Genomic DNA, 27,921 nt, shown 5'->3' with positions numbered 1-27,921 from the left:
CTCCTGTAGACACCTCAAGCCGTAACTGCCCCTCCGTTTCTTCATCCCTGCTTTAGCTACAGTTTCCTTAGAGGTAATCCACTTGTCCGCCAGAGTCCAAAGGATTATACCCACATTTTCAACATTGCTGGACTGGACAAGCCGAATGGCAAGACAAAGATGAAGACGTGGCTTTTGTTTACATTCGGAACAGCTCACACGCCTACTGGCTTATGGGCAGTTGAACAGGCCTGCAGGCTTCTGGGACATACGGCCACTCCTACCCTTTCCTCCCATTAAAGAACATAACATAGTAGACAGTGGTGGGGTCTATGGTAACTTTATTTTAACAGAGAAACCAGGCAGCCAAGCAGTCTACATGATTGGAGTAGATGGTGGCTATCTTTCCAAAGGGTGAAGCCTGAGCCCAGCTGGCAGCACACAGAGGTTAAAACCGAAGCGCAGAGGTCCGCTTGCCTGGTTCTGCCCTGCATCGCCTGCTCATGGTGTGAGATGAGAGACCGCACAACCGGACTGAATGAACGGGTCCAACCGGGCAGAGGCGACATCCCGACAGCAGACAATCAATCACTGAAGACGATGCTGAACTCAAGTGCCGTTACCTACTCTCTGCTATTCTCTGATGAGAAAGGTGAGGGTACGGGAGGAGCAGGAAATTATCTTCTTGGTTCTTTAAATAAGGAAAGCCTAGAGCATGGGGCAGGTGGTCAATCAAGCAGTAGCACAGGATGAAAATGTAGGCTAGTTATAGATCTCTGTGCCTAAGGAAAAGAACAGCAATGATAAGGGAAAAGAGAGGAACATTAAAATGCCTGAAAGTATTGAAAAGAAGAACCTTTTTTTCCCTTAAGACAGGAAACAGCATCTTTTTATTTTCCTCACTGCAGTGGCAGCAGACTTGCTGGTTTTCACGAAACATGATTTCTGTAACGAGGTCTGTTGATAAGCTTGCTTGATCGTAGGAGGACAAAACACAAGGCTGCCTTGTTAGAACGAGCTCTTCCCACAACACCTCTTGCAGGTGCTGTTCTCACGCTGGATCTAGAAATGCCCCAACACCATAAGGTGCTGCAGTTAAAGCTTCTGAAATATTGCAATGGCGTGATCGACAGGGTTTTGGGGCTATGTCTTTTTTGTACATGTAAACTCTTTTGGAATAGCTGAGGTTAAAGGATGAGCAGGAGTTTGGTTTTGAGCCACAGTTTCAGACACCTGCCACAGATGCCTCTGCCCTATTTCACTACATGTTCTTTTCTATGAAACACATTCAGTGGTTGAGTGTTACATACTGTGGTTGAAAGAAAGGACCTGCTCGCCACCATCCACCCTCCTTCTCTCTCCGTGTGAATCTCACAACAGCAGGGGCCATAGGCAGGAAGGTTGTCTCTGGTTCCTCTCACCAGGGAAATTACTTGGTGACCTGGTGAATGGCATGGGCAAGGTAGCCCACGTTGCCAGAGGTGACCCCTGCCACAGAGATGCGGCCATCCTTTGTCATGTAGATGGAGAACTCCTTGGTCAGCCTCTCAACCTGCAGAGAGGGGAGTACAGGAACGTGTTCTAGGCAGGGGGATTTGACCAGTCCAGGCGGTAAAACAGGAAAATAACAGAAACTCTACTTTCTCGCTTAAACTCTATTCCCAGAATTTGGTGGGCTAGCATAGAGAGAAGGATAAAAACCATCTTAAAGTCGGATGAGGAATTCTGAGGTGTGAATAGGTGAAAACAAATCTTAGATCCAGCATTTGTAGAAAAAAACAGATCCAGAATCCAGCTGTGGAACAGCTCAGCTTATGTCTCCTATCAGTATTCAGGCTCCTGCTTGTTCTGGTATCTCTTCAGAGAAGCAGCAGGAGTCTGAAGAAAGACCAAAACACGCTCTGCTTTTCAGCGATTTGCAACCTCATGGGGGACACAGACAGGGAAACAACTAATAACAAAACAAAATGAATGCTACCCTCTTTCTTTCCCTAACAGGGCTCCAAAATGACTGTTTAAGGGTAATCTGAATAGGTAGGGGATCTGTGAGGAATTCCAGTTTACGAGGACTGATCATTTGGTCAGCTGAGGAGAAATCGGGAGCCCACTCACCTGCTCAGGTGTTAGTCCTGTGAAACAGAACATGCCAATCTGGTCAGTGATGTGCTGCCAGTTGTGGGAGGAGCCCTCCTTCTTGAGGTTGGAGACCAGCTGAGTTCGCATGCTAATGATGCGGTCGGCCATGCCTTTTACTTCCTGCAACCTGTAAAACAAAAAACAGTGAAAAACAGCCCCCAGGATGCAGCTCAATTCTGGACAAGCACCACAGATAAGCTGCAGCTCACAGCAATTTTACCTTCCTTGAGTATTCCCTTAGTGTGCCTTAATTCTCTGTCCTAGCCCAAGTCAGATGCTGTCACTGGTTCAGGAAGTAAAAAGCTATTTTACAGCATTGTTTTCTATCAGAACGCTATTTTGATTAGGCACCTAATGATTAACGTAACGGAGTTATTAAGAAAGATGAGGAGGCACCTGGGTGGCTCAGTTGGTTAAGCATCCGATTCTTCATTTCAGCTCAGGTCATGATCTTGGGGTTGTGGGATCGAGCCCTGTGTCGGGCTCTGTGCTCAGCATGGAGACCACTTGGGATTCTCCCTCTCCCTCTGCCCTACTTCGACCCCATGCTCTCCCTCTCTCAAATAAATGAATAAATTAAAAAAAAAAGATGGATGAATGATTCAAATCTAGGAAGTCTAAGGCTCTCCATCCTTTATGCAGGGAGCAAAAGTTGTGTTTTATTTTTAAAATATTTTATTTTATTTGAGAGAGGGGGAGAGAGAGCAAGCATGAGTGGGGGAAGGAGCCCCGAAGTGGGGCTCAATCCTGGGAGCCCAGGATCATGACCTGAGCTGAAGGCAGACACTTAACCAACTGAGCCACCCAAGCACCCCAAAAGCTGTGTTTTAAATAGTAAACTATGACCTTATTTTTCACATGGAAGGAATACACATTCCAGCTTTTGCAGTTAAGACAGTGCATTGGGAACCTATGATGTGCCAAGCCATGTGCTAGGAGGTGAGAAGGGAGGGTTCAGACATGGTCCTTGCCTTTAAATCTTACAACTGACACTAGGAACAAACCTGTGAACCACGAACTATGGAATAAGGCAGGACAATGTAAGAACCAACAGAACAGTGCTGCGTTGAAAGCCCCAGGAAGAGAGGGTCAGTTCTATCTGGTGGCTGAAGGCAGTTCTCTGATACACATGACTCACTCGATTCTGGACATAATCATTGCCTTCCTTAGAATCTCCTCTTCCCAGGGGCGCCTGGTTGGCTCAGTCGTTAAGTGTCTGCCTTCGGCTCAGGTCACGATCCCAGAGTCCTGGGATTGAGCCCCGCATTGGGCTCCCTGCTCAGCGGGAAGCCTGCTTCTCCCTCTCCCACTCCCCCTGCTTGTGTTCCCTCTCTCGCTGTCAGATAAATAAATAAAATCTTAAAAAAAAAAAAAAAAAGAATCTCCTCTTCCCATTCTGTACCTATGGCTCTAGGGAAAATTCTTGCCCAACTAGACAAATGTAAAAACACTTATAGTTTACCTCCCTGTTCTAATGTGTTCATGTTCTTAAACCATCTGTGATGTCATCATACACAGTTACAATGGGTCACAATTGGCAATTAGAAGTCAAACATAATTAGTCATTTTTATTTGACTCAGGTACACATTTAAAATTGGGCACTTGCACATAAAAACATGGATTTGTCCTTTCTGGAAAAAACTGGCAACACTTCACTAGCAGTGTGATTCCTGGCTGGAGCTAGAGCTCCTGACCCCTCTAGGGATGACATTTGATTTTAAATTTCCTATGGTCCCGGGGCACCTGGGTGGCTCAGTCGTTAAGCGTCTGCCCTTGGCTCAGGTCATGATCCCAGGGTCCTAGGATTGAGCCCCGTCATCGGGCTCCCTCCTTACCGGGAAGCCTGCTTCTCCCTTTGCCACACCTCTGCTTGTGTTCACTCTCTCGCTGTCAAATAAATAAATAAAATCTTAAAAAAAAAAAAAATTTCCTATGGTCCCATCTGTTCAGCTCCATTTACTTTCAGGCTGGGGTCCTAAAAGCATGGAGGCTATGACCACAGCTAGTTGCCAGGGCAACTCCAGCAAAGCCCTTCTGCGCTCTTTGGTGCCCACAGAATGAAATTCTGACTTCTCAAGATATTGGTGAAGGTGCTTCATCATCTGCTCCAACTTCCCAGCTTTGCTGCCTTCTCTAACCTCCTCCCACTCAGAGTCGAGGCCACAAGAACTATCTGGGACTTTCGAAGCACGTCCTAGAGAAGGCACATTGTGCCCCTGTGCCTGTCCTCATTCACAGCTCTGTCCGGTTCTCCTTTACTCTTCATTCTCTTTGGGGGAAAGGCATTCTTCTCTCTTCAAGGCACAGCTCACAGGCTGCTGTCTTCATTATACCGTCCTTTATTTCCCACTAGAATCAACAGCCCTTCCTTTGGTCCACCTTTATTGTCTCTTGTGTCAATGTCATACGGGTACCTTTCTCACCGGATTATAAACTCTCCACCAGTAGAAATGCCTCATTCATCTAGCACAGTACCTCTGCTATCTTTGTACACGACAGACTTCAAAGGTGTACTGAAGTGCACACATTAAAAAAAATATCTTGGTAACCATTAGGAAATATAAAAAAACCACTTACAAATAGGAAGTAAAATAAATAAATAAAAAGCTTAGTATAATGCTAAGAGATAAAAACAAAACCAGACCTACAACATACATATATAGGAATAAAGTATATAGTATGTTACCATGATGGAAAATAGTAAACAAAGACAAAAGGTGGGTTATAATGACTGGATTTACAGTTAGTTTTTTCCCCTCTCCCAAACTTTTTGAAATGTACTTACACATTAATTTTATAACGGAAAAAATTATAAATTAAAAAGTAGTCAGTTTTTTGGTAAGCCTTGCATGGATATATTTAACTAAAAAGAACTACCATGAACTAGACTTACTTCAATGTTTCACAGGAGTAATTTAAGGTAGAAAGAATAGCAGTCGTGTGATAAGTTGGGGGGGTGCTGTAGATAAAGTTCCTTGCAAACAACAGACAACAGATTTAGCTTTTCTCCCTGAGAAGCTACTCAGGGATCTAGCCTCTCAATTAACCAGCTACAAAGATAAACTCTTGTCTGACAAATCACATTGTTCATGGGCATCTTGGCTTTTTAGTAATTCTGAACTGTATAGAGCAGGGGTTGGCAAACTTTTCATTTTTAAATTTTTATTTAAAAACTTTTTTTTAAGTTCCAGTACAGTTAACATGGCAAACTTTTTATAAAGGGCTAAATTATAAATGTGTTAGGTTTTGCAGGGCATTTGCTCTCTGTCACAACTACTAGTATCTGCCGTATGGCACAAAAGTAGCCACAACATAATTCATCAAAAATGGGTGTGGCTGTGTCCCAATAAAACTTTATAAGAATAGGGGGCAGACTAGGTTTGACCCATAGAACAGTTTGCCAATCTCTGATCTAGAGCAAGTTTTCTAAATTGTGCGGCATGACCCGTTAATAGCTCATATACTCAAGGTAGTTGGATGCAACTGACATTTAGAAAATATGAGAATACATGAAGCCTAAGTATTGAGTTTTTGACAATAGTTTCAGTTGCATATATGTTTATAGATAATGTGTGTTCAGGGTCATGATACAAAATATCTGTCTTTGTGGACTATGGTCAAAGAGACTGAGTAACACTAAGTTAGAGCACAGGTGCCAAGAGATTCAGATGGTAAGGCTAATAAAAATAAAAAATAAGCAGGAATAGTGATTCAGTGGTAGCTATTATTGGGATAAGTACCAAAAATATGATATTCTTAAAAAAGTTTTCCTATGTAAGTTACTTCAATTTGAACCTCAGTTGAGGAGAGGGGAGGTTTTACTTAGCATGGAGATAATGGAATAAAAACCCCCTGCATTTCTGAATTATGTTCGTCTCCAAGTATTTGAAAGGGCTACCAAAATGCACATTCCTCTCTCCCCTCCTCCCCTTCCACATATGGAAGCTGGGTGATACTGTATGTCACTACTTGCCAATTATAAACAAGCTCAGAAAGATCGGTGGCGGGAAAGGCAGATGGCTGGGGAGCTGCAATGCGCTTTTACCATTGTTTTCGCAGGTCAGGGCTGGTTAGGATGGTCGAGGCAATCCGGGCCCCATTGACTGGAGGGTTGGAATACATGGGACGGATCAAGATCTTCAACTGTGACTCCACCCTTTTGGCTTCATCAGCATCTTTGCAGACCACAGTGAAGGCTCCCACACGCTCACCTGGAAAGACACACACGGATCTCGTCTTCCAGTTTTCCAATCTAACATGCTAAAGCAAATCATGATTCAATTTGCTAGATATTATGCTCCCATCAGAAGTGCCACAAAAGGGGGTGCCTGGGTGGCTGTTGTTAAGCGTCTGTCTTCAGCTCAGGTCACGATCCCAGGGTCCTGGGATTGAGCCCTGCATCGGGCTCCCTGCTTGGCAGGAAGCCTGCTTCTCCCTCCCCCTCTCCCTCTGCTTGTGTTCCCTCTCTTGCTGTGTCTCTGTCAAATAAATAAATTAAAAATCTTAAAAAAAAAAAAAGTGCCACAAAAATATGTTAAAATTAAAAGCTTTCAACAACCAGTATGGTTAATCTAGAAACAGGAAGTTCGAGGACTCAAAGGTCTTTTTTTTTTTTTTTTTTTATTATATCCATCTTCTTGGGATTGTGGAGCAGTCACTTCTTGTTTAGAGAAGCAGTCATTAGTTTTCCCTGTTGGAGGAGTTCAGAGACATGAAAGATGTGACTGAGATCAGTAAAATCCACGTTACCTGTCTTTTTTCTCTGGGTAACACACACACACACACACACACACACAGCATACACCCCACCCTCCCAATTGGTATCTCTGTGGCATCCTCTTCCAGAACTTCTTCAATCTTATTAGCACACACACATCATGCACTGGGTCCTTTAGCTTACCGTATAAGCCCATGTTCTTGGCATAGGATTGGCAGAGGCAAACATTAATGCCCTGTTCGATGAAGTGGCGTACAGCCCAGGCATCCTTGTTACCATCACCACTGGCAAAGCCTTGGTAGGCCATGTCAAAGAATGCAAAGAGATTGTTTTTCTGGGAAGGAAAAGAGAAGAGGAAAGCTTTAGGCAGTCCCTCTCCAGAAGCCCTACATGCTTGCCTGTGCTTATTGGGACCATGTCTGCCTCACATAGAGTCAACAGTTTTCTCCCCCGGTGGCAATTTGGAGAGGTTTAATTTTCCTTGAGTTAAGACATCATCATATGTATTTTTTTACTTTGGTGCATATGGTCCCGCAAGAAGAAAAGATACTCTTTTTTTTTTTTTAAAGATTTTATTTATTTATTTGACAGAGAGAGACACAGCGAGAGAGGGAACACAAGCAGGGGGAGTGGGAGAGGGAGAAGCAGGCTTCCCACGGAGCAGGGAGCCAGATGCGGGGCTCGATCCCAGGACCCTGGGATCATGACCTGAGCCGAAGGCAGATGCTTAACGAATGAGCCACGCAGGTGCCCCGAAAAGATACTCTTAATTTCAATCTTCCCAGAAAGCTGCTTGATCAGACAAGAAGCTCTTTTCAGGCCCAAAGGAGTCTGGGTAATTACTCTGGTCCAGTCAACACAGGACCAACATCAGTCTTTTCTGGGGCTAATGTAACTCTGGCAGTCTCATACCCAGGACTCATGAGAACGATCTTGTCTTCAAAGTGCTCTCTGAATGCTCTTTCTCTTTTTTTCCCCTCTGTTTTATTGTTTGCACCTTAGGTTTGATAGAATGTAAAGAAAGGGAAATCAAAAGAAGTGAAAATGGGGGTACAAGGCAACAGGAATATTTTCCTCTGTTGGAATTTTTTTTTTTTTTTTAAGTAAACTCTACCTCCAACGTGGGGCTTGAACTCCTAACCCTGAGATCATGAGTCACATGCTTTACCGAGTCAGACAGGCGCTCCTGCTCCCTTGAAATTTTGACTAATGCCTTCTCTGACAGCTGACCCTTTGAATGATAATGGCCATGCTAAGGAAATAGGCCAGGACAGGAGACATGACAAAGTGTATAAAGGACGAAAAAGTAATCCTGGCCAGGTGCCAATAAGAGACATCCTGGGGCCAGTGGATGCCCACTGTACAGGCTAGCCAATGCCAAGATTCCTCAGAATCTTGGACCAAGGACCAAGGACCAAGGACCTATATCCAGGCTGAAGAACAGAAATTATTTTCAAGCTGCTCATGTACCATCACTTAAGAACTGCTAATTATGCAGGGCGCCTGGGCAGCTCAGTCAGTTAAGCGACTGACTCTTGATTTTGGCTCTAGTTGTGATGTTGGGGTTGTGGGACTGAGCCCCGTATTGGGTTCTGCACTCAGCAGACTCCGCTTGAGACTCTTTCCCTTCCTCTGCCTCTCCCCTCACTTGTATGCTTGTGCGTGTGCTTCCCCCCTCAAACAAAAATCTTTTTTTTTTTTTTAAGATTTTATATTTTTATTCATGAGAGAGAGAGAGAGAGAGAGACAGAGGCAGAGGGAGAAGCAGGCTCCCAAGAAGCAGGGAGCCCGATGTGGGACTCGATCCCAGGACTCTGGGATCATGACCTGAGCCGAAGGCAGACGCCCAACCATCTGAGCCACCCAGGCGCCCTAAACAAAAATCTTAAAAAACAAAACAATCCCAAACTGCTAATTACGCAAATAAGCAGCTCTTTCCTGACAACTTAACAATATGGGCTCAAGGGTAATTAATTCTCATTGTTAAGACCTTGCCCAGTTTAAGCATCTATGGCCAGTTACTGAACACAAACTGTCGCCAGTCAGCTCACTCTCCTTACCTTCACCACTGTTGCTATTTCCTTCCACTGCTCAGGACGGGGGTCTACTCCCGTGGGATTGTGGGCACAGGCATGCAGGAGAAGAACGCTTTGCTGTGGCATTTTCTAAAAAGAGATGACCAAAAGATAGATGACTTTGCAGCTCTGAAGGTGATAACTTACCTGAAATGCCACAGGCTCACTATTTTGGGTCGGTAACAAAGATAACCTGAGATCTGGAAATTAGTTCATCCCCAGTATTTTAAGTCAGATATTACGGCCCAGCTGGGAGGTATCACATCTCCACAAGGCGTTTGCTTCTTGTTCCTTCGCCCCCTTAACCTGAAGGTCACACTCACCGAAATGTCCTCCACAGCACCTGTGAAGTCAAAGCCACACGTCTTGGGCTCATAGTAGCGATAACCATGCAGCTGCATACCGGCATCCCTGAAGATTGGTGTGTGATTTCCCCAGGACGGTTTGGGCAGAAAGACATCTCGGCTGAACTTAAAGAATCTTTGCTAAAAAATGGGATGAAAGGGAATGGAAAAGTGAAGAAGGAAGGGGGGGGGAAAGAGCTGATATATTTTACTGAGGAAGACATTTTCCTTTATTGAAACTCAGCTTATCTTTATGAGAGATAGTAACGACGCAGCAGCAAGGCTGTGTGAGTTGGAATGTAAGCTCTGACAGGTAAATTCGCTGCGTAGCCAAGGACCTGTCTGGGCCTCACTTTCATTTGTAAAATGGCGGTAAGAGAAAGAATTAAATGAGTTAAAGCAAAAGCTGGTAGTAACAGGTGCTCAATAAATTAGATTTATTATTATTATCATTCTATCTTCCTTGTAATTTCTTCTAAGTATTTTCATTTTTCTTACCCCCAACTCCATTTATCAGAGAACAGGAACTCTTCCAACTTTGTGGAGAGAAGTCAGCAAACACACATGCAATAGGAAACCCCACCATCCTCAACTTACAGACTGACTTACATCTTCTTCCTGAAGGAGTTTCCAGACTCACCAGAAAACTGGCTCCAATCCTCAAGGCCCCAGTTCCAGAAATGGTCTGCACGGTGACATACTGCAGGAGAGACAGCACGGTCAGTGAGGTGGGACACTCTCTGCAGGCCCATGATGAACAGAACTGAGGCCAAGCCCACAGAGGCACTGCTCTGTACAGTCAGACCCCTTCCTTCTTCAGAAGCTGAAGACAACCTTCCAAATGGTATTTGGAAACGAGAGAACAGCACTATTGTTTCACTTCCATATTTGCTAAGAGACAGACTGACTCTCTTCGTGAGTTCTCAAAAGAGCCATCTCTTCAGTTTCCCACACCTTTGCTGACAGAGAAGCTAACTCCTCATGGCTTGTTATCAGTATCATACCATATTGTAGGAGGAACATTCAGGACACAACCTCTTCCCCCACATGAGAAAGAGCTGATTTATACAGAGAAAAAAAGACACTAAGAACAGTCACTACATTAAAATATTAGTCTAGAATTATACAAAATTGAATGAGTCTCTGAATATCAAAGTTCCTTGAAAAGCAAGTCAACTTATTATTATTAGAATAATAAGGATCGCTACATTTTAAAGGCTCAGAAGTTCCATTCTGCGAGTTTCCATAGTCTGAAAACTTATCTTTTGGGTAAAAGTAAGGTGCCTAAGGTAAATCTGTTTCTTCGAATCAGTCAACTTTAAGGAATAAGAAACCACAGATTTTTTTTAAGGCACCATAGATATTTAAGGTTCTCTGAAACATAAACCTATTTTTTGCCCTGAAGGGCAGTAGAAGAAATGGGGAGAACCTAACAAACTCTTTACCAAAGTTTGTCCCTGCAAACTTTGCTGTGACAGAAATAAAAACCTAACTGTGGGGGCACCAGGCTGGCTCGGTAGAGCATGGGGCTCTTGATCTGAGGTTGTGAGTTCGGGCCCCACGTTGGGTGAAGAGATTACTTAAAAAAACAAAACAAAAACCAAACAAACCTAAATGTGGATCTGATAATACTAATAATTCACAAAGGCACAGCAATTTATGGACAAGCTGATGTTATTTTAGCTAGACAGAGGTAAGCAAAAATTACAGAAAAATACGGAAGCTTCCATGAGGGGTTAACAGGTGGTTGATTGCTCGGACATCAATCATACCATGGATCAGGATCACTACTGTCTCACCCTGTGGTGGCGGTTGTATGCTCTTCTCTTGAGTTAATGAACTAACGTGGACTTAGACCAGCCTTACCAATAAACTGTATTTATTCTGGTCTTGGGGGAGGAAGGGGAGAAATGTTGGCTTAGTTCTGCTACTTTGTATGTTTTTCTCCAGACTTACCCAGAAAAATAGATGTTTAAACATACAAATGTATCCATTAATAAACATATTTGTTTCAAAGGACAGTAAACCATAGTGCCCGAGGCCACATGTCACCGGGCTGCTCCGTGGCCTGGAAGCATCCTGCCCGCCCAGCGCTACTCCTCTTCCACTCTGAGTGTGGAGCCTCTGCATTCTCTGTGAGTGCACACAGCCATCTACTTGTGCAAAGTCTGTGTCCAGTGCCATCTTTCTTCTACAATAAGAGGGCCCCCAGGGAGATGGAAGGAGGAGACACCAGGAGACGGGGTGCTTCTCCCTCGTGGCTGCACGATGCTCTCTGGACCTGAGAGACGAGGGAGGCAGCAAGAAGGGAGCACGGTCTATTCTCTTTTAATGTGCAAACTGGACGTGAAGGGGCAGCAGAGGAGTGCCAGACTGGTCCTGGCCCCAAGAGCCCTGCCTATGTCCTTCCTCCATCTAAGCTGGAAGCCGAGAACATGAGGGTAGCCGCTAATTATAGGCCTAAAACTGGGCATAGTTTGGCATTTCTTCTTCTTTTTTCTAAAGATCTATTTATTCATTTGAGAGAGACAGGGAGAGCACGAGTAGGAGGAAGAGGCAGAGGGGAGGGAGAAGCAGGCTTCCCGCTGAGCAGGGAGCCCGACGCGGGGCTCGATCCCAGGACCCCAGGACCACGCCTCAAGCCGAAGGCAGACACCCAACCGACTGAGCCACCCAGGCGCTCCTAGTTTGGCATTTCTAAAGCATATTCAGTATAAAATGAACATAAGCACACAGAGCAGTGTCAACTCTTCAGTCAAATTACTATTCCATTTTCAGGATTACTGCTACATTTTTACAATGGGTGTTACATGAAATCCTTTATTTAATAAGTGCAGCTTACTTCTAAAGAAGAGATATTAGAAATAGTGCAGTCACCTCAAAATAATCATCACACACAAAGTGACGTATCTTTATTTATTTAAATTATTTCAAATTTGTTTAAACTGCTAAATTTTATTTTATTTTATTAAAGATTTTATTTATTTATTTGGGAAACAAAACGAGAGACAGAGAGCACGAGAGGGAAGAGGGTCAGAGGGAAAAGCAGACTCCCCGCTGAACAGGGAGCCCGACGTGGGACTCGATCCCAGGACTCCGGGATCATGACCCGAGCCGAAGGCAGTCGTTCAACCAACTGAGCCACCCAGGCACCCTAAACTGTTAAATTTTAAAAACAGACTCCGTATGGAGCGTGCTCTGCTTACCCGGCTACTTTTCAACACTTCGTTGTCCTCACCCAGGGCTAGCTCTGCAGATGCCTTACAAAAGTCAGCAAGTCCCGCGATGGGCAGGTACTCTTTGTCCAAATTTTTTGCAGCAATCTGGGCCTCTGCCTAGACAAGAGAAAAGGTATCTGTTTAGTTTCTTCTCCTCACCTGGAATTACTATGATTAGTATTTAATGTTTTATAAATTCAGTTTATATATTAAACACAAAGGAAGTAAAGCCTCGTTTTTATTTGGAAATACTGTCCAAGAAAAAGGGTTAGTGCTACACCTGAAACTAATATGACACTGTATGTTAACTGGAATTTAAATAAAAACGTGAAAATACATACCAGAAAAAAAAAGAAACCTACAGTAAAAAAGAGTTGGTATTTTATACCATAGAACAGAAATATTTGAATTTTTAAAATTATTTTATTGTTTTTTTACAGTTAGGTTTTATATGGATGGGCACACAATGTTTTCTTGGTTAATATTTAAAATACGACATTCTTGGAATGCACAGGAACAAGGTTTACGAACAACACTTAAAAGAGATATAAGATGATAAAATAAAACTGAATACATAAAAAAGTATTTCAAGGTATAATGCCAGTCTAAGAACTTCAAAGAGTTCATAGTAGCAGCCACATCTCTTCGTGCTTTGGAGACAGAGGTGAGACTGTCCCTTACTAGCCGTGTGACCCTGAGCAACTTAGTAACCTTCCTGAGCCCCCGTTTCTTCAACTGCTGAATGGGGAACAACAGTTGCTAGAACTCTTACGACTAGCTGAAGACCTGAAGAAGGAATGTACAGAAGCGTGTGGTGGTATTCCAGGTTACAAAATAGCTAATACTTGCTGAATACTTTAAACTGACTGAGACCAAAGCAATCCCTGCATGACCTGAGACCCAGCAGCCAGCAGTTTTCAATAAGTCTTCTCATCACAATGGTTTCTCGAGCCCTTTTTTTCTACTCAGAGAGTTCTAGAGATGACCCTTAACCCACACTCCCACTTCTTTCAGGGGTTCATTCAGCCCATGTTCTTACTTCAGTGGCTCATGAGGCCTGAGCCAGCGGGCTGCAGGGTGATGCAGCTCAGATGATTCCAGAGTGCCGTACCCTCACCTGGAAGTACTCCTCTGTAACTTGCACTCACTGTGCCCAGTTCTGCTCTATGGAGGAATGAAGCATCACCACCCCAATTTTGGAAGTGACAAAGAAGCATTCATATATCAGCAGAGGAGGTGCAGATGGAAAGGAAACACATTCTTTCTTTTAAAAAACTGTTCTAAGGGGATTAACTATTTGAAGTTATAGTGATAACCAACAGAAAGACTAGTAATAAAAATACAACAAAAATAAAGCGAATTATTCTATAGTTCAGTATGAAGAAGGGACAGAACATGCCTGTGTAGGAGAGCTTATTAAGGCAATCAACATGAGAGAAATGGAAAATAATGGCAGTAACCCTCATCCACAAAGGGCTATTCTTATAACCAAGAGGAAATGTTTAAATTTTTGGTCCTTTTGTGCACCCTCAGGATTAAACATGACACTATGCCTGCTTTATAGATAATCACAGAAGTTCAATCTTTTTTTTTTTTTTAAAGATTTTTATTTATTTTTCAACAGAGAGAGAGGGACCACAAGCAGGAGGAATGGGAGAGGGAGAAGCAGGTTTCCCGCTGAGCAGGGAGCGCGATGCGGGACTCGATCCCAGGACCCTGGGATCATGACCTGAGCTGAAGGCAGATGCTTAATGACTGAGCCACCCAGGCGCCCACAGAAGTTCAAACTTGAAAAAGACCACAGAGTTCACTTTTACAAGTGATTCAAGCAGTTGGTGCCAGAACTAGAAGCCAGGTCTCCTAACTCCCAGCCTGGCACTTTTTCTGCCACTCTCCAGGAGCTCTCTTCAGTTTATTTATCCCAAGAAGGCAGGAGAAAGATGGCAAACTCACCTTCCGGACACTAGGGAGCACATAAGGCTTTCCATTATCATCCCGGTAGGCACCAACTCCCAGATTCATCTTTTTGCTGTTGGTGTCTCTCTTAAAGGCTTCTGTGACTCCCAGGATGGGATCTGGAGGCCCCATTTCCACATGGGTCCACCAGGAGCTGGAATGAGAAATAAATCAGTCACAGTAGCTGGATTTCCATGGCCAGAGACATCTCAAATCTGCCAAAGCACTTCACAGAGGAGGGCAGAAGACCAAAGGTTTTAGTGCAAATGCAATGAGGAGAAGGGGGATACCCCAATCATCCGGGGAGGAGACAGGGTGCATATGTAGGCTTTCACAGTCCAAACCTGATCTAAATTCCCAGGCGAAGACTATTTCATGTAATTTGTCTGTGAGAAACTGAGAGTGGTAAAAGATGACGCAAGAGAAGCAAGCAAGGACCACTGCAAGAGTATTATGTGACCCCCCTCCCACCAAGGCGCTTGGGTTTTATCCTGTTCTTAAACTTGTTAAAGGGTAGCATTTGGAGAACTTGTTAAAAACACAGGTTCCTGTGTCCCATCTTGGATAGTGAGAACATGTAGAGTCATTAAAGTTTTTTGGGGGGCAGGGGGAGGCTGGTTGATTAGGTAAGGGGAGTGACATGAATAGCCTTGGATTTTTGGAGCCCATCTGGTCACAAGGTGGGGTACTGAATGCAGAGTGCCAAGAGTAGATGCAGAAGGATCACTGGTTCATTAATTAGCAAAAGAGATAAAGGGATCAGGGCCTAAACCAGGATGAGGCAGTAAGGGTAGAGAGAAAGACAGAATTTCGAGGTATTTAGGAATTAAAAATCAACAAGAACTACTTATAACATCCTATTGATTTCCTCACTACTTACCAAGTTAAAATGCTGGACAATGTTCATTATTCTATATATATATGAGTCATGATTTTGCCTTAAAAAATTATCCCTTGGGGAGGGGGGTGGAGGGATGGGGTAATTGGGTGATGGACATTAAGGAGGGCACATGATGTGATGAACACTGGGTGTTATATAAGACTGATGAATCATAGGCCTGTATCTCTGAAACTAATAATACATTATATGTTAATTATTTGAATTTAAATAAAAAATGTTTAAAAAAAATTATCCCTTAACAGTCTTGCGGGAAGGGGGTCATCCACCTGGGTCAGGTGAACTATGTTGCTAGGGAAGTACACCTCATCTTTCCTTGGTGTCCTGAGGTAATCTCAAGAGGCAATAGAACTTTATTTTTTTGGGACGCCTGGATGGCTCAGTCGGTTAAGCATCTGCCTTCAGCTCAGGTCATGATCCCAGGGTCCTGGGATTGAGTCCGGGCTCCTTGCTCAGCGGGGAGCCTGCTTTTCCCTCTGCCTACAGCTCCCCCTGCTTGTGCTCTCTCTCTCTCGCTGACAAATAAATAAAAACATCTTAAAAAAACTTTTTTTTTTGGAAAAAAAATTATTTTTTTTGAGAGAGAGTGTGGGGGGTGTAGGGGAGGGGCAGAGGGAGAGGGAGAGAATCTTAAGCTTCACGTCCAGCACCGAGCCTGATGTCAGGCTCCATCTCATGACCAAGATCATGACCTGAGCCGAAATCAAGACTTGGATGCTTCACCCAACTGAGCCACCCAGGCGCCCCCTCAAATTACCTTTATTATAAGGAAAATACACAGCAGGGTGGTGGGGGTGGAAGATCTGGAAAAACTTAATAAGCAAACAAGCTGCCCAAATATGGCTTCTTACTGTGGGGGGAGAGTGATTTGGCCCTTATCTTTCCTGCTTTTCCTGATTTAAAGAAACCTGCTCTTAGCAGGGCTGGGCCCAGGGAGCCCCATTTTCCAATGTTTTCTTCCTTGGGAAGAGAAAGGGTGGGAAAAGTTGTAGAGTTTTCAGGCTTTCAAGATACAGAAGGCAATATGGAGATGGAAAGGATGTCACAGCCCTTCGGTCCAGTGTTATCCCCAGGCCCATCCCTCAGGATTTGTTGATGCCAAAGACACGAACCCCAAGAAATTGGGGTAACTTTGGCAGCAGTACACTAAGCAATGAGGCTGTGTAGATGATGTGTAGAAGTTGGCCAGGAGGTAGAGGACAATAGGAGAAATGCTGAGAAATTTACATTGGAGCCTATAGACCATCTGTTCCCAGTGTGTCAGTAGCTAGGCTTTCCTTGGTGAGGGGTCTCAAAGGGTGTCCCTTTCGCTGTATAGAAGACATACATAGCCAAGTTATGGATGACGTTGGTCAGGGTCCAGACAACAGGAATGCTGAAGGGGATGCTGAGTAGAACATGTGGCAGTCCTACCAAGACAATGTAGGCCAGCCAGATGCCCTATTACATCACTTGAATGTTGGGGTTTACTTTGCTGTGTACCACCCCCATATTCATCCTGCTAGCTTCAGAAGCCCTTCCAGCTGGAGGCAGGGCACTCCCTTCCACACCTGTGGTCTCCAGGAAGCAGCCCAAGGCAAAAACTGTTTTTCTGGTTTGTTCCCTACCTGCTATTGATTTGGGGTTTGGTCTCTGGTTTACCTGTGGCCAGTAAGCTAGTCCTCATCAGCAGCAATGATTGTGAATCTGGTTTTATGATCTGACCATTCAGTTATCTCTGAAAATGCGTAGCAGAGATCTATTCTCTGTTGGGTGAGTGATGACACATAATTTGGTTTGTTGTTTGTTTGACTTTGTTTATTTGAAGCTTAAATCAAGAATTTTGCAGTTCTGGGGTGCCCGGCTGGCTCAGCTGGTGGAGCATGCAACTCTTGATCTTGGGGTTGTGGGTTTGAGCCTCACGATGGGTACAGAGATTACTTAATAAAATCTTAAAAAAAAAATCTTGCAGCTTTTTTCTTAAATCAGAACTGTGAGGTTTTTGTATTTATTCTTGGCCCGTGGCTGAAGTTGTAAACCTAAAGAGCTATAAGAGGGGTGCCTGATGGGTGCATGGGTGGCTCAGTTGGTTAAGCGACTGCCTTCGGCTCAGGTCATGATCCTGGAGTCCCGGGATGGAGTCCCGCATCGGACTTCCTGCTCGGCAGGAGTCTGCTTCTCCCTCTGACCCTCTTCCCTCTCATGCTCTCTCTCAAATAAATAAATAAAATCTTAAAAAAAAAGAGAGGCGTCTGTGTGGCTCAGTCAGTTAAGCGTCTGCCTTCGGCTCAGGTCATGACCCCAGGGTCCTGGGATTGAGCCCCGCATTGGGCTCTCTGCTCAGTGGGAAGCCTGTTTCTCCCTCTCACACTCCCCCTGCTTGTGTTCCCTCTCTTGCTGCCTCTCTCTGCCAAATAAATAAAATCTTAAAAAAAAAAAAAGAGCTATAAGATCTCTATGTGTCAGTAATTTAGAAAGGCTTTTTTTGTTTTACCTCTCAGTGTCTGAATGTGAAATGTTTTCCAGCTCTGTAGGGTACTGATAAATTGAGATTATAAAAATCTTGGGGCTCCTGGGTGGCTCAGTTCCTTAAGCGCCTGACTTTTGATTTCAGCTCAGGTCTTGATCTGAGGGTTGTGAGTTCAAGCCCTGTGTTGGGCTCCACTTAAAAAAAAAATCTCAAAGGTGCTCTGTTCTGATTGTGTTATAAAGACTGAATTTCTAGTACTTTAAATATGCTAGACAAAGTTTTTTCTTAAAGAAACTAACTCAAATGTTTAAAAAATTCAAGTTCACAGTGATATAAACCTTTGAGATCAGTTGAACTGATTTAATAAAAATAGTTATGTCTTTTATTTATTCATATTAAGTATGATACAAGTATACATTTTATTCTGTGGCTTTGTTTTTCCTAAACTTATACTAGTTTACTGATACTATAAGCTAACATTATTCCTATATAATGTTTAAAATTATGAAAAATGTAAGTTTGTGTTCAACTAATCATTACTGTGGCATATTTTCACCTCACACTTGTCAGAATGGCTAAAATCAAAGACACAAGAAACAAGCATTGGCTTGTGGAGAAAAAGGAACCTCGTGCACCGCTGGTGGGAATCCAAGGTGTAGCAGCCACTGTGGAAAAGAGTATGGTGGTTCCTCAAAAAAATTAAAAATAGAGGGCGCCTGGCTGGCTCAGTCAGCAGAGCGTGCACCTCTTGATCTCAGGGTCGTGAGTCTGAGCCCTACACTGGGTGTCGAGATTAGTTACAAAAGAAAAAGAAAAAAGTTAAAAAAAAGATTAAAAATAGAATCACCATATGATCCAGCAACTCCACTACTAGTTATCTACTCCAAATATAACAAAATTCGAAAAGATGTATGTCACCATATGTGAACTGCAGCGTTATCTATAATAACTAAGATATGGAAGGAAGCAGCCCGAGTATCCATCCATAGATGAATGGATAGAGAAGATGTGGTAGAATGGAATATTATTAAGCCACAAAAAGAATGAAATCTTGTCATCTGCAACAACATGGATGGATTCAGACAGTATAATACTAAGTGAAATAAGTCAGTCACAGAAAGACAAGTACCATATGATCTCACTCACATGCGGAATTTATGAACAAAACAAATGAGCAAAGAAGAAAAGAGACAAAAAACCAGACTCTTAAATATAAAGAACTGGTGGTTTCCAGAGGGGAGGTGGGTGGGTGGATGCAGGAGATGAGTGAAATAGGTGGAGGGGAATAAGAGCACACACATCTTGATGACCACTGAGTTACGTGCAGAATTGCTGAATCCTTATACTGCACACCTGAAACTAATATAAAACTGTATGTTAATTATACTTGAATTAAAAAAATAAAAATCATATTTTTTCTCTTTTTAAAGATGTATTTATTTTTAAGATTTTATTTATTTATTTGAGAGAGAAAGAGAGAGGGAGAGAGTGGGAGAGAGAGCGTGCATGAGTGGGGAGAAGAGCAGAGGGAGAGCGAAGCAGACTCTCTGCTGGGCAGGGAACCCGATGTGGGGGCTCTACCCCAGGACTCTGAGATCAAGACCCGAGCCGAAGGCAAACACTTAACCAACTGAGCCACCCAGGTGCCCCCCCCTTTTTAAAAAGATTTTATTTATTTGAGGAGAGAGAGGGAGAGAGAGAGCACAAGTGGGGGTAGGGGCAGAGGGAGAAGCAGACTCCCTGCTGAGCAGGGAGCCAGACATGGGGCTTTTATCTCAGGACCCTGAGATCATGACCTGAGCCAAAGGCAAATGCTTAACCGACTGAGCCACCCAGGCGCCCCTATTTTTTCTCTTTTATTAGATTCATTCATTCATTCATGGACTGCACCCCCAGCATGGAACCCCACCTGGGCCTTAACTCACCACCCTGAGATCAACACCTGAGCTGAAACCAAGAGTTGGAAGCTTAACCTTAGATTGAGCCACCCAGGCACCCCAGTAGGTTAAATTTTTTAGAGTAGTTTTATTTTTTTTTAGTTTTTAAAAAAGATTTTATTTATTTGACAGTGAGAGTGAGAGAGGGAGAGGGAGAAGCATATTCCCTGCTAAGGAGAGAGCCTGATGTGGGGCTCAGTCCCAAGAACCTGGGATGATCATGACCTAAGCTGAAGTCAGATGCTTAACCGACTGAGCCAGCCAGGCATCCCACAGAACAGTTTTAGATTTACAGAAAATTGAGCAGCTAGTACAGAGTTCCCAACAGCTGCCCCTGAAGTTTCCTCTTATTATTAACACTTTATATTAGTAGAGTACATTTGTTACAATTAATGAACCAATACTGACACATTATTAAATACACAATTTATTCAGATTTCTTTAGTTTTCACCCAATGTCCTATTTCCGTTCTAAAGGCCTACCCAGATATCATATTGCATTTACTTGTCATGTTTCCTTGGGCTGCTCTTGGTGGTGGCAGTTTCAGATATTCCTTGTTTTTGATCACTTTGACAGTTTTGGGGAGTAATGGTCAGGCATACTGCAGGATATCCCTCTACTGGACTTTGATATTCTTCTCATTAGACTGGAGTTAACGGTGGTTAGGAGAAGAGTAATTTTATTTTGTAATATGTCCACTTAAAGATAATTTCTAAGGTCTTTAAGTAACTTAAAATCTAGGACTAACATAATTATGAGTTAATGGGTTACTTAATTATTGGATACCTACATAATTTCTAAGACAGGATACAGACACATTGATTACTAAGCATAATTTTTATATACTTTTATTTCCTATTTTTATATGTGCTAGAGAGGTTACAGCTTTGGGTCATTTTATTAATTAAAAATTTTTTTGGGGGGGTAAACAACAAATTTATTTTCTCACAGTTCTAGAAACTAGAAGTCCAGAGCTTTGGGTCATTTTAGTGAACATGTTCTTTGTTGTCATTTTAAGGAAGAAATAAGAAAGTACATATATATAAATGAAGTATAAAAGGGATATATGTGTGGCTGTAGAAGGTGAACCACGTGCATCCACTAGTCTGCTAAAATGCTTATGTAGGAGTGACATCAGTGCCCTCCCCTCGGTTTTGTCTGTGAAATGGAAGTTACTTTGGTTAAAAGTTATTATTAATGAGTGGTTGAGAATATACTAGGATCAACTATGACAGAGAAATGCAACTTTGTATATGTTTTTGTTTTTCAAGGAAAAAAGTTGTGCTGTCCTAAAGCAGTGGTCTTCAAACATTTTGGTCTCTGGATCCCTTTTTATTCTTAAAACTTGTTAAGGGTCTGAAACCTTGTTTTTTCCTTAAAAAACAGAACACAAAACATAGTTCCTCACATATGAAATGGCTTTACAGTCATGTTATGTTTAATTTTAATGTTGTCATTTTAATTAAATAGGTAAACAATGATTAATTCTCAGGCACTCACAATCTTATCTTAATCAAGTGATCAAATATTTAACAATTTTTTTGATTCAGCCTTCCCAAATTGAATCCTAAATATAGAAAACATAAAACTTTCAGGCAATCTTTCACCTAAAACTACTTTGAGATTTCTAAGAGGGCACCCAAGGAGCACCATCCATGTTTCCAATAAACACTCTCTTGGCAGCAGGATGCATTAATGTATCAAAACTGAGGTTTTACCTCATGGTAAATTACTGTTCTGAGAAAAAGATTATTCTACCCTTTTTCTTCAGGGCAAATAAGCAAAAAGCTTTTTACAGTTTCATATTATAAAAAACAAAGTCTTTTTTTAAAGATTTAATTAAAATTTTTTTTTAAATTTTATTTATCTGACAGAGAGACACAGCTAGAGAGGGAACACAAGCAGGGGGAGTGGGAGAGGGAGAAGCAGGCTTCCCGCGGAGCAGGAGCCCCATGCGGAGTTCAATCCCAGGACCCTGGGATCATGACCTGAGCCGAAGGCAGACGCTTAACGACTGAGCCACCCAGGTGCCCAAGATTTATTTTTGACAGAGAGAGAGTGTGTACAAGCAGGGGAAGAAGCAGCAGCAGGAGAGGGAGAAGCAGGCTTCCCGCTGAGCAGGGAGCCCGATGTGGGGCTCGATCCCAAGACCCTGGGATCATGACCTGAGCTGAAGGCAGACGCTTAACCATCTGAGCCACCCAGTGGCCCCAGAAAACAAAGTCTTTATGATCTCCTAAATCAGTCATTGAGAATGCTCTGTGCTAAGAGCTGGGAATATAAAGAAGAGTAAAACAACCCCTGACTACCACATTAGCCCAGGGGGGTGACCCCGTAGGGAGTTCTAAACAATGCAGGCTGGGGTGGGGGGATGATGTACAGTGAAAAAGACAGGCTCAGAGCACAGAATATTATTTTTCAGAGCCTTGAGGACAGGACCTAATAACCTGGGGAAGGGGGAGAAAGAATAGGATTAGGGAGGCTTCCGGGAGGAGGTGACATATGAGGTGAGTGCTAGGGATGACAGGAGGAAAAAGGCATTCCTAGCAGAGGCATAAGAATAAAGGCTGAAGGTGAAAAAGAGCTTGGGGAGTGGTGGTGTTGCAATGGCAGGTGGAAGCTAGGGAAGCAAGGTTCCAAATTACCCAGGGAACTAGCTCATGTTCTCTTAGTAATCATTTATCCAATCTCAACCAATCAAACGTTTTAGCACAGCACAGTGAGAGTTCTCTGTGCTCACCAGGCTGACAAGCTCAGTGAGAATTTCATTCTCGAAAATGGTTCTCTTGTTGAACTTGTCAGTGTCCAGTCAGCACTTGTACACCTCACTCCTCCATGAGGCACAATAGATGGCTCAGCACAGCATTACAGAGTTAAATTTATGCTCTTCTGACATGTTGAAAACTGCCTTAGTATTAGTTGCTATAATTGTTATGTACAGTTAATTCTGTTATTGAAGGGTAGATTATTCCATTTTTGGATTTCCTAGGCTTTTATTCACTTGCCTTAGATAATGTCAGTACTGGGCAAACTGCATGGATTCAAATAACACCTCAGCTGCCTACCAGCTTGGGTGAGCACAGGCAAGCCAATTAAGTTCTAAATCTCAACTTTCCTTATTGTAAGATGAGAGCATAACAGTCCCGATTGTACAGGGTTGTTAGAAGGATGAAAGGAGTTATTAAATATAAAACTCTGAGCCTGGAACAGAGGGAGTGCTTGCTGTTAGCGGGTATCATTGCTACTATATTACTTCTGTGCTTTCAATTATAACTACCATGCCACTAGCATGGTGTGTGGTGAGGCAAGTATGTAGATAATTCAAATATTTTTATTTAGCATATGGTCATAACTTTATGACCAAATACAGGTCTTTCTTGCTTTTCAATTATTTCTATTTAGTTTTTCTACAGCTTTGGGAAACAGTATACCATCCTTTCCCCTCACTAGTTCTATTGCCAGGACTCAAAATCCCCCTTTTTTTCATTGATGTAGGCTGCTTAGTTGTTCCAGTGTCTAAGCAACAGTATGAAACAGATACCTTGAAGCAACTTCTGACTTGGGCCTAAAGAAAGCTTCCTTTATTTCCTACCCACAATTCAGACCCTGAAGACATGTAGCCACCTGCCTCTATACATCACTGTCATTAAGTGATGAGTGAAAGGAATACTTTGAATGTCAATGACATATCATAGAAAACTTCCAGTAAGCAATTTTCATTTTGAAAAAGGTATCTCTGTCTCTAAGGCCTTTAATCAACAACGACAGGACTGTGGCCCCAAGCCACAGGACAGAAGGCACCATTCTTTCTTTTTTTTTTTTTTAATAGGAATCTTTATTTTTTTTTTTAAGATTTTTATTTATTTATTTGACAGTGAGAGACATAGCGAGAGCGGGAACACAAGCAGGGGGAGTGGGAGAGGGAGAAGCAGGCTTCCCACCGAGCAGGGAGCCCGATGTGGGGCTCGATCCCAGGACCCTGGGATCATGACCCAAGCCGAAGGCAGCCGCTCAACGACTGAGCCACTCAGGCGCCCCAGGAGGCACCATTCTTACTAAACGGTGTGAAAAGCACTTATTCATCCAGTTCTTTCAAAAGTTTATCGAGCACAGAGATTTTCTCAGAAACCATGGTCTTGAGTCTTTTGGCAGAGATCTGATCAAGAGTGGTATATTTTAAGAATTCTAAAAGCAGGGGCGCCTGGGTGGCTCAGTCGTTAAGCGTTTGCCTTCAGCTCAGGTCATGATCCCAGGGTCCTGGCATCGAGCCCCGCATCGGGCTCCCTGCTCGGCGGGAAGCCTGCTTCTCCCTCTCCTTCTCCCACTCCCCTTACTTGTGTTCCCTCTCTCGCTGTGTCTCTCTCTGTCAAATAAATAAAAACTTAAAAAAAAAAAAGAATTCCAAAAGCAATTTCATAATATTGAATCTTTAAATATAGGAGCAGGGATACTCAATTCAATTAGTTCTACACTAGTAATCATGTTTGGAACCTCTGTGCCCTTCATCACTCCATTCCTTAAAAGGGTAAAGACTTTATGCCCACAATATAAGAACCATGATATTTTCAAGGGATAGTAATGGATGAAAACAAGAGTGCTCTAGGGACAAAACTGATGCTAATAACCTGTGGCCTCCAAACTGATTCCTACTAATGTACTTTGGACATGAGTGCAAAGCCTCAGCCATTGAGCAATGTTGACTAACAAACCAAAAGATGTTAGGTACAAACTATCCAGATAAGCATTTCTAATTCAAATGCCTTGCAATTTTTTTGGGAACCTCTCTGGTGCTTTGTAGTTTAAAAACATGCTTTCCCTCACGTTCCCTTTTTTATTTTTTTAAAAGATTTTATTTATTTATTTGACAGAGACACAGTGAGAGAGGGAACACAAGCAGGGGGAGAGGCAGAGGGAGAAGCAGGCATCCTGCTGAGAGGGGAGCCCGATGCAGGGCTCAATCCCAGGACCCTGGGATCCTAACCTGAGCTGAAGGCAGACGCTTAACTGACTAAGCCACCCAGGCTCCCCTCCCTCACATTCTTATTTTAAAAATAAGAGAATTTGCTCATGATCACAGAACTAAAAATGGCAAAGATGGTACTACAATTTTGATCTTCCAATACTGGTTATTATGCCACTATGCACACTGCCTTTTTTTTTTTTTTAAGATTTATTTATTTGAGAGAGAGAAGAGCACATGTGTGCGAGTGGAGAGGCAGGGGGAGAGAATCTTTAAGCAGACCCTCCACTGAGCGCAGAGCCCAACTTGGGGTTCAATCCCATGACCCTGAGATTAAGACCTGACTTGAAAACAAAAGTAAAATGCTCAACCGAGGCACCCAGGAGTATACCCCCTTTTTAAGATTTTTATTTATTTGAGAGAGAGAGAGAGTGCACGCTGACTTACTAAAGGGTATCATGTTCTCCTTCAGTTATTTCACTAAAAATTAAATCAGGATAATTAAGAACAGATCATTATAAATCAAAATACATTAGCATATTTTCCTTTCTTCATTGACCTGGGACTAAGCTTGATTTCATGTCACTATGTTTTCACAGCACAGTCAACAAGACAAGGTTAAATGTTGAGTGCTTTCTGTTTAAAAAATGCAGCTTAATGAAACATTTGAACTTAGAGTTCCATTTAAATGACCCAACACCAATTAAGTATTTCATAGGATAAATCCTCAGTTCTTCAGAATACTGACTGCCAAGGTTGAATTGTATTAAAATGAGATGTTTAAAAAAAAAAGAAACTTCAATTAGTTGAGTTTATTTTAAACGTTTTCCCTTTGGATTTTGATCACTTCTACAGTGGCAGCAGTGAAGGTTCTCACTTCCTTGTCACCTGAACAGTTACCAGCCCAGGCTAGATACGGCATCTGGCTTTATCACTCAATCATGTATCATTGTTTAAACCTGAGCAACACCTTTTCAGCTGCAGATGCTCAAGTATTTTAAGACTTTACATCAATGAACAAAGTCGGTAAGGATTCTGTCATGGAACTTACATTCTCATTGTGAAAAGACAGAAAAGAAAAATGAGTCAGCCACTCAAACTCAATGACTAAAAGGTCACACCCATTGGGATTTTCATCAAGCACTTTAAGTAAAGCTTTAGGCTACCCAGCCAAATCTATAAAACAATAATTACTTTAAGACCACTACAATGTTGAAAGACTTTCTCTTGCCCATAATTTTAGACACCGCTTTCTCTTCTTCAAATGTGCTGCGTAAATGATAACCCCTCTCTAATTCTGGTCCACTAGATAGGCTGGCTTAAAGAGCACACCTTGACAGGGGGCCAAGGAGGAGCTAAATCAGGGAGAGATAAAGTGTGAAAGCCCAAGCAAAACTGTACTGCCAACAGTGTGAGGCTGCATAAAGGACAAACTGTTCTGCGGGCTTTGAAGATGACATGGAAACAATCAAGGCACGGACGGGTAACAGGCCAAGGCTTTGCTCCTTTAGTCAACTCTGGCTGGAGGTGGGTTGGAGACTAGGTTCCTCATTAGGTGGTACTTAAGGATACAGTCCCAAATCGCCTTCCTGAGTTAATTAATCGTCCGGCTCAGGTCCTCAGGAAGGAATTTCGAATTCGTTTTAAACTCGGTACTTTTTTATTGCAACACTCAGCACAGTGTGAAATTACATATTTGTCATTTTTCTTTTTAAAGATTTTTTATTTATTTGAGAGAGAGAATGAGAGATAGAGAGCACGAGAGAGAAGAGGGTCAAAGGGAGAAGACGACTCCCCGCCGAGCAGGGAGCCCGATGCGGGACTCGATCCCGGGACTCCAGGATCATGACCTGAGCCGAAGGCAGTCGCCCAACCAACTGAGCCACCCAGGCGCCCCCATATTTGTCATTTTTTAAAAAAGATTTTATCTGACAGAGACACAGCAAGAGAGGGAACACAAGCAGGGGGAGTGGGAGAGGGAGAAGAAGCAGCCTTCCCGCGGAGCAGGGAGCCCGATGCGGGGCTCGATCCCAGGACCCTGGGACCATGACCTGAGCCGAAGACAGACGCTTCACGACGGAGCCACCCAGGCGACCCGTATTTGTCCCCCATATTTGTCAGTTTTCTGAGTGATACCGGTCTCTCCCTCAGATTTAGCATCTGGTCTAGCACCTGGCTCTGAGAAACTGAGGTGACAAACTGTTCACTAAACGAGTGCAGAGCGAGGGGGAGAGGAAGAACGGCGACTTCCCCAGAGTCAAACAAAAAGGAGGTAAACTACACCTTGACCCTTCTCCATGCAAAGGCCACGAGGCCCAGGGTCACCGGCGACTCAGGCGGTAACATGGGCGGGGCGCGGGGGGAAGGGAGGGAGGATGCCACACACCAAGGTCAGGGGATGCAGAAACGAAAGGTGGGCCTGAAAGCCAGAGCCCCAGGAGCCTTCCGCCGTGTACTTCCTACCCGCCCCCCCCCTCCGCCCACGACCGGCAGCACGCCGCGGCCTTGCCAACCTTGCTCAGGGCGGAGGGAGGCCAGGACAGGTGAGCCCCGCCATGCCCCAGGGTAGCCCATCAAGGGCACCCGCGCCCCTCAGCGCCGCAGCCAATCGGCGCGAGGCAGTTTCGGCGGCGCAGCCAATCGGCGCCAGGCCGGCCGGCACCGCAGCTCCGTGTGTTCTCCACTCGCCACCCCACCCCCACCCCCACGGCGCCGAATCCACGTCGCGTGACCCCCCCCCCGTAGTGGGGGAGTCCGGGTGCCGTAGAGGGCCACACTTCCTAACCCCGGGGGAACGCGTTGGCGCGCTCTCCTACGGTCCTGGGGCAAGGGAGGGGAGGGATGTAGGACCCCGACGGTCACTTTGAGGCGCCGACGCTCAATTATCAGCCCCCAGTGAAGCCGAGGGGGTGTCAGAGAAAGTGTGTGTGTGGTGCTCGCGCTTGTGCTTGAGGGGCGGCGGGGAGATGTCCTGGGGTGTCCGCAGCCCGGCTGGGCAGGCCTGTTGTCCCCAGTTCCGTCTCGGTCTCCCCTGCTTACCTGGCTCTGGCAGAAGCCGCAGCAGCGAGGCCCGGGTGGAAAGCGGCGGCGACCCCGGACAGGACGCGGCCGGAGTGCAGCAGGGCCATGGTGGGCGGCAAGAAGGCAGTGGGTCGCTACAGGACGGAGCGCAGGGCCAGCGGGCGTAGACACAGAGGCGCGGGCTCCGGCTGAAGGTAAGGACAGCAACTTCTCCGGGGCGGCTAGAGCG

The 27,921-nt window shown here is 43.9% G+C and overlaps 1 protein-coding gene and 1 pseudogene across 1 annotated transcript; both read right to left on the bottom strand.

Annotated features, from left to right (window-relative positions):
• Positions 1-303: 303 nt before the first annotated feature.
• Positions 304-27,921, bottom strand: GOT2 (glutamic-oxaloacetic transaminase 2). The gene is made up of 10 exons (XM_025889127.2): positions 27,711-27,921; positions 14,424-14,580; positions 12,459-12,587; positions 9,893-9,952; positions 9,232-9,393; positions 8,894-8,998; positions 7,017-7,167; positions 6,162-6,327; positions 2,092-2,242; positions 304-1,531 (listed from the first exon to the last, which is right to left on the bottom strand). Exons 1-10 carry the CDS (start codon positions 27,797-27,799, stop codon positions 1,409-1,411), a joined length of 1,293 nt encoding a protein of 430 aa, XP_025744912.1. The 5' UTR covers positions 27,800-27,921; the 3' UTR covers positions 304-1,408.
• LOC112837103 (ORM1-like protein 2 pseudogene) lies at positions 16,407-17,315 on the bottom strand (annotated as a pseudogene).

Source organism: Callorhinus ursinus, unplaced genomic scaffold (assembly GCF_003265705.2).
Source record: "Callorhinus ursinus isolate GAN/ISIS: 27379988/994484 unplaced genomic scaffold, GSC_fseal_2.0 scaffold37, whole genome shotgun sequence".
Taxonomy (NCBI): domain Eukaryota; kingdom Metazoa; phylum Chordata; class Mammalia; order Carnivora; family Otariidae; genus Callorhinus; species Callorhinus ursinus.
The sequence above is the reverse complement of the archived record's forward strand: the minus strand, read 5'-3'. Positions and strand labels throughout refer to the sequence as shown.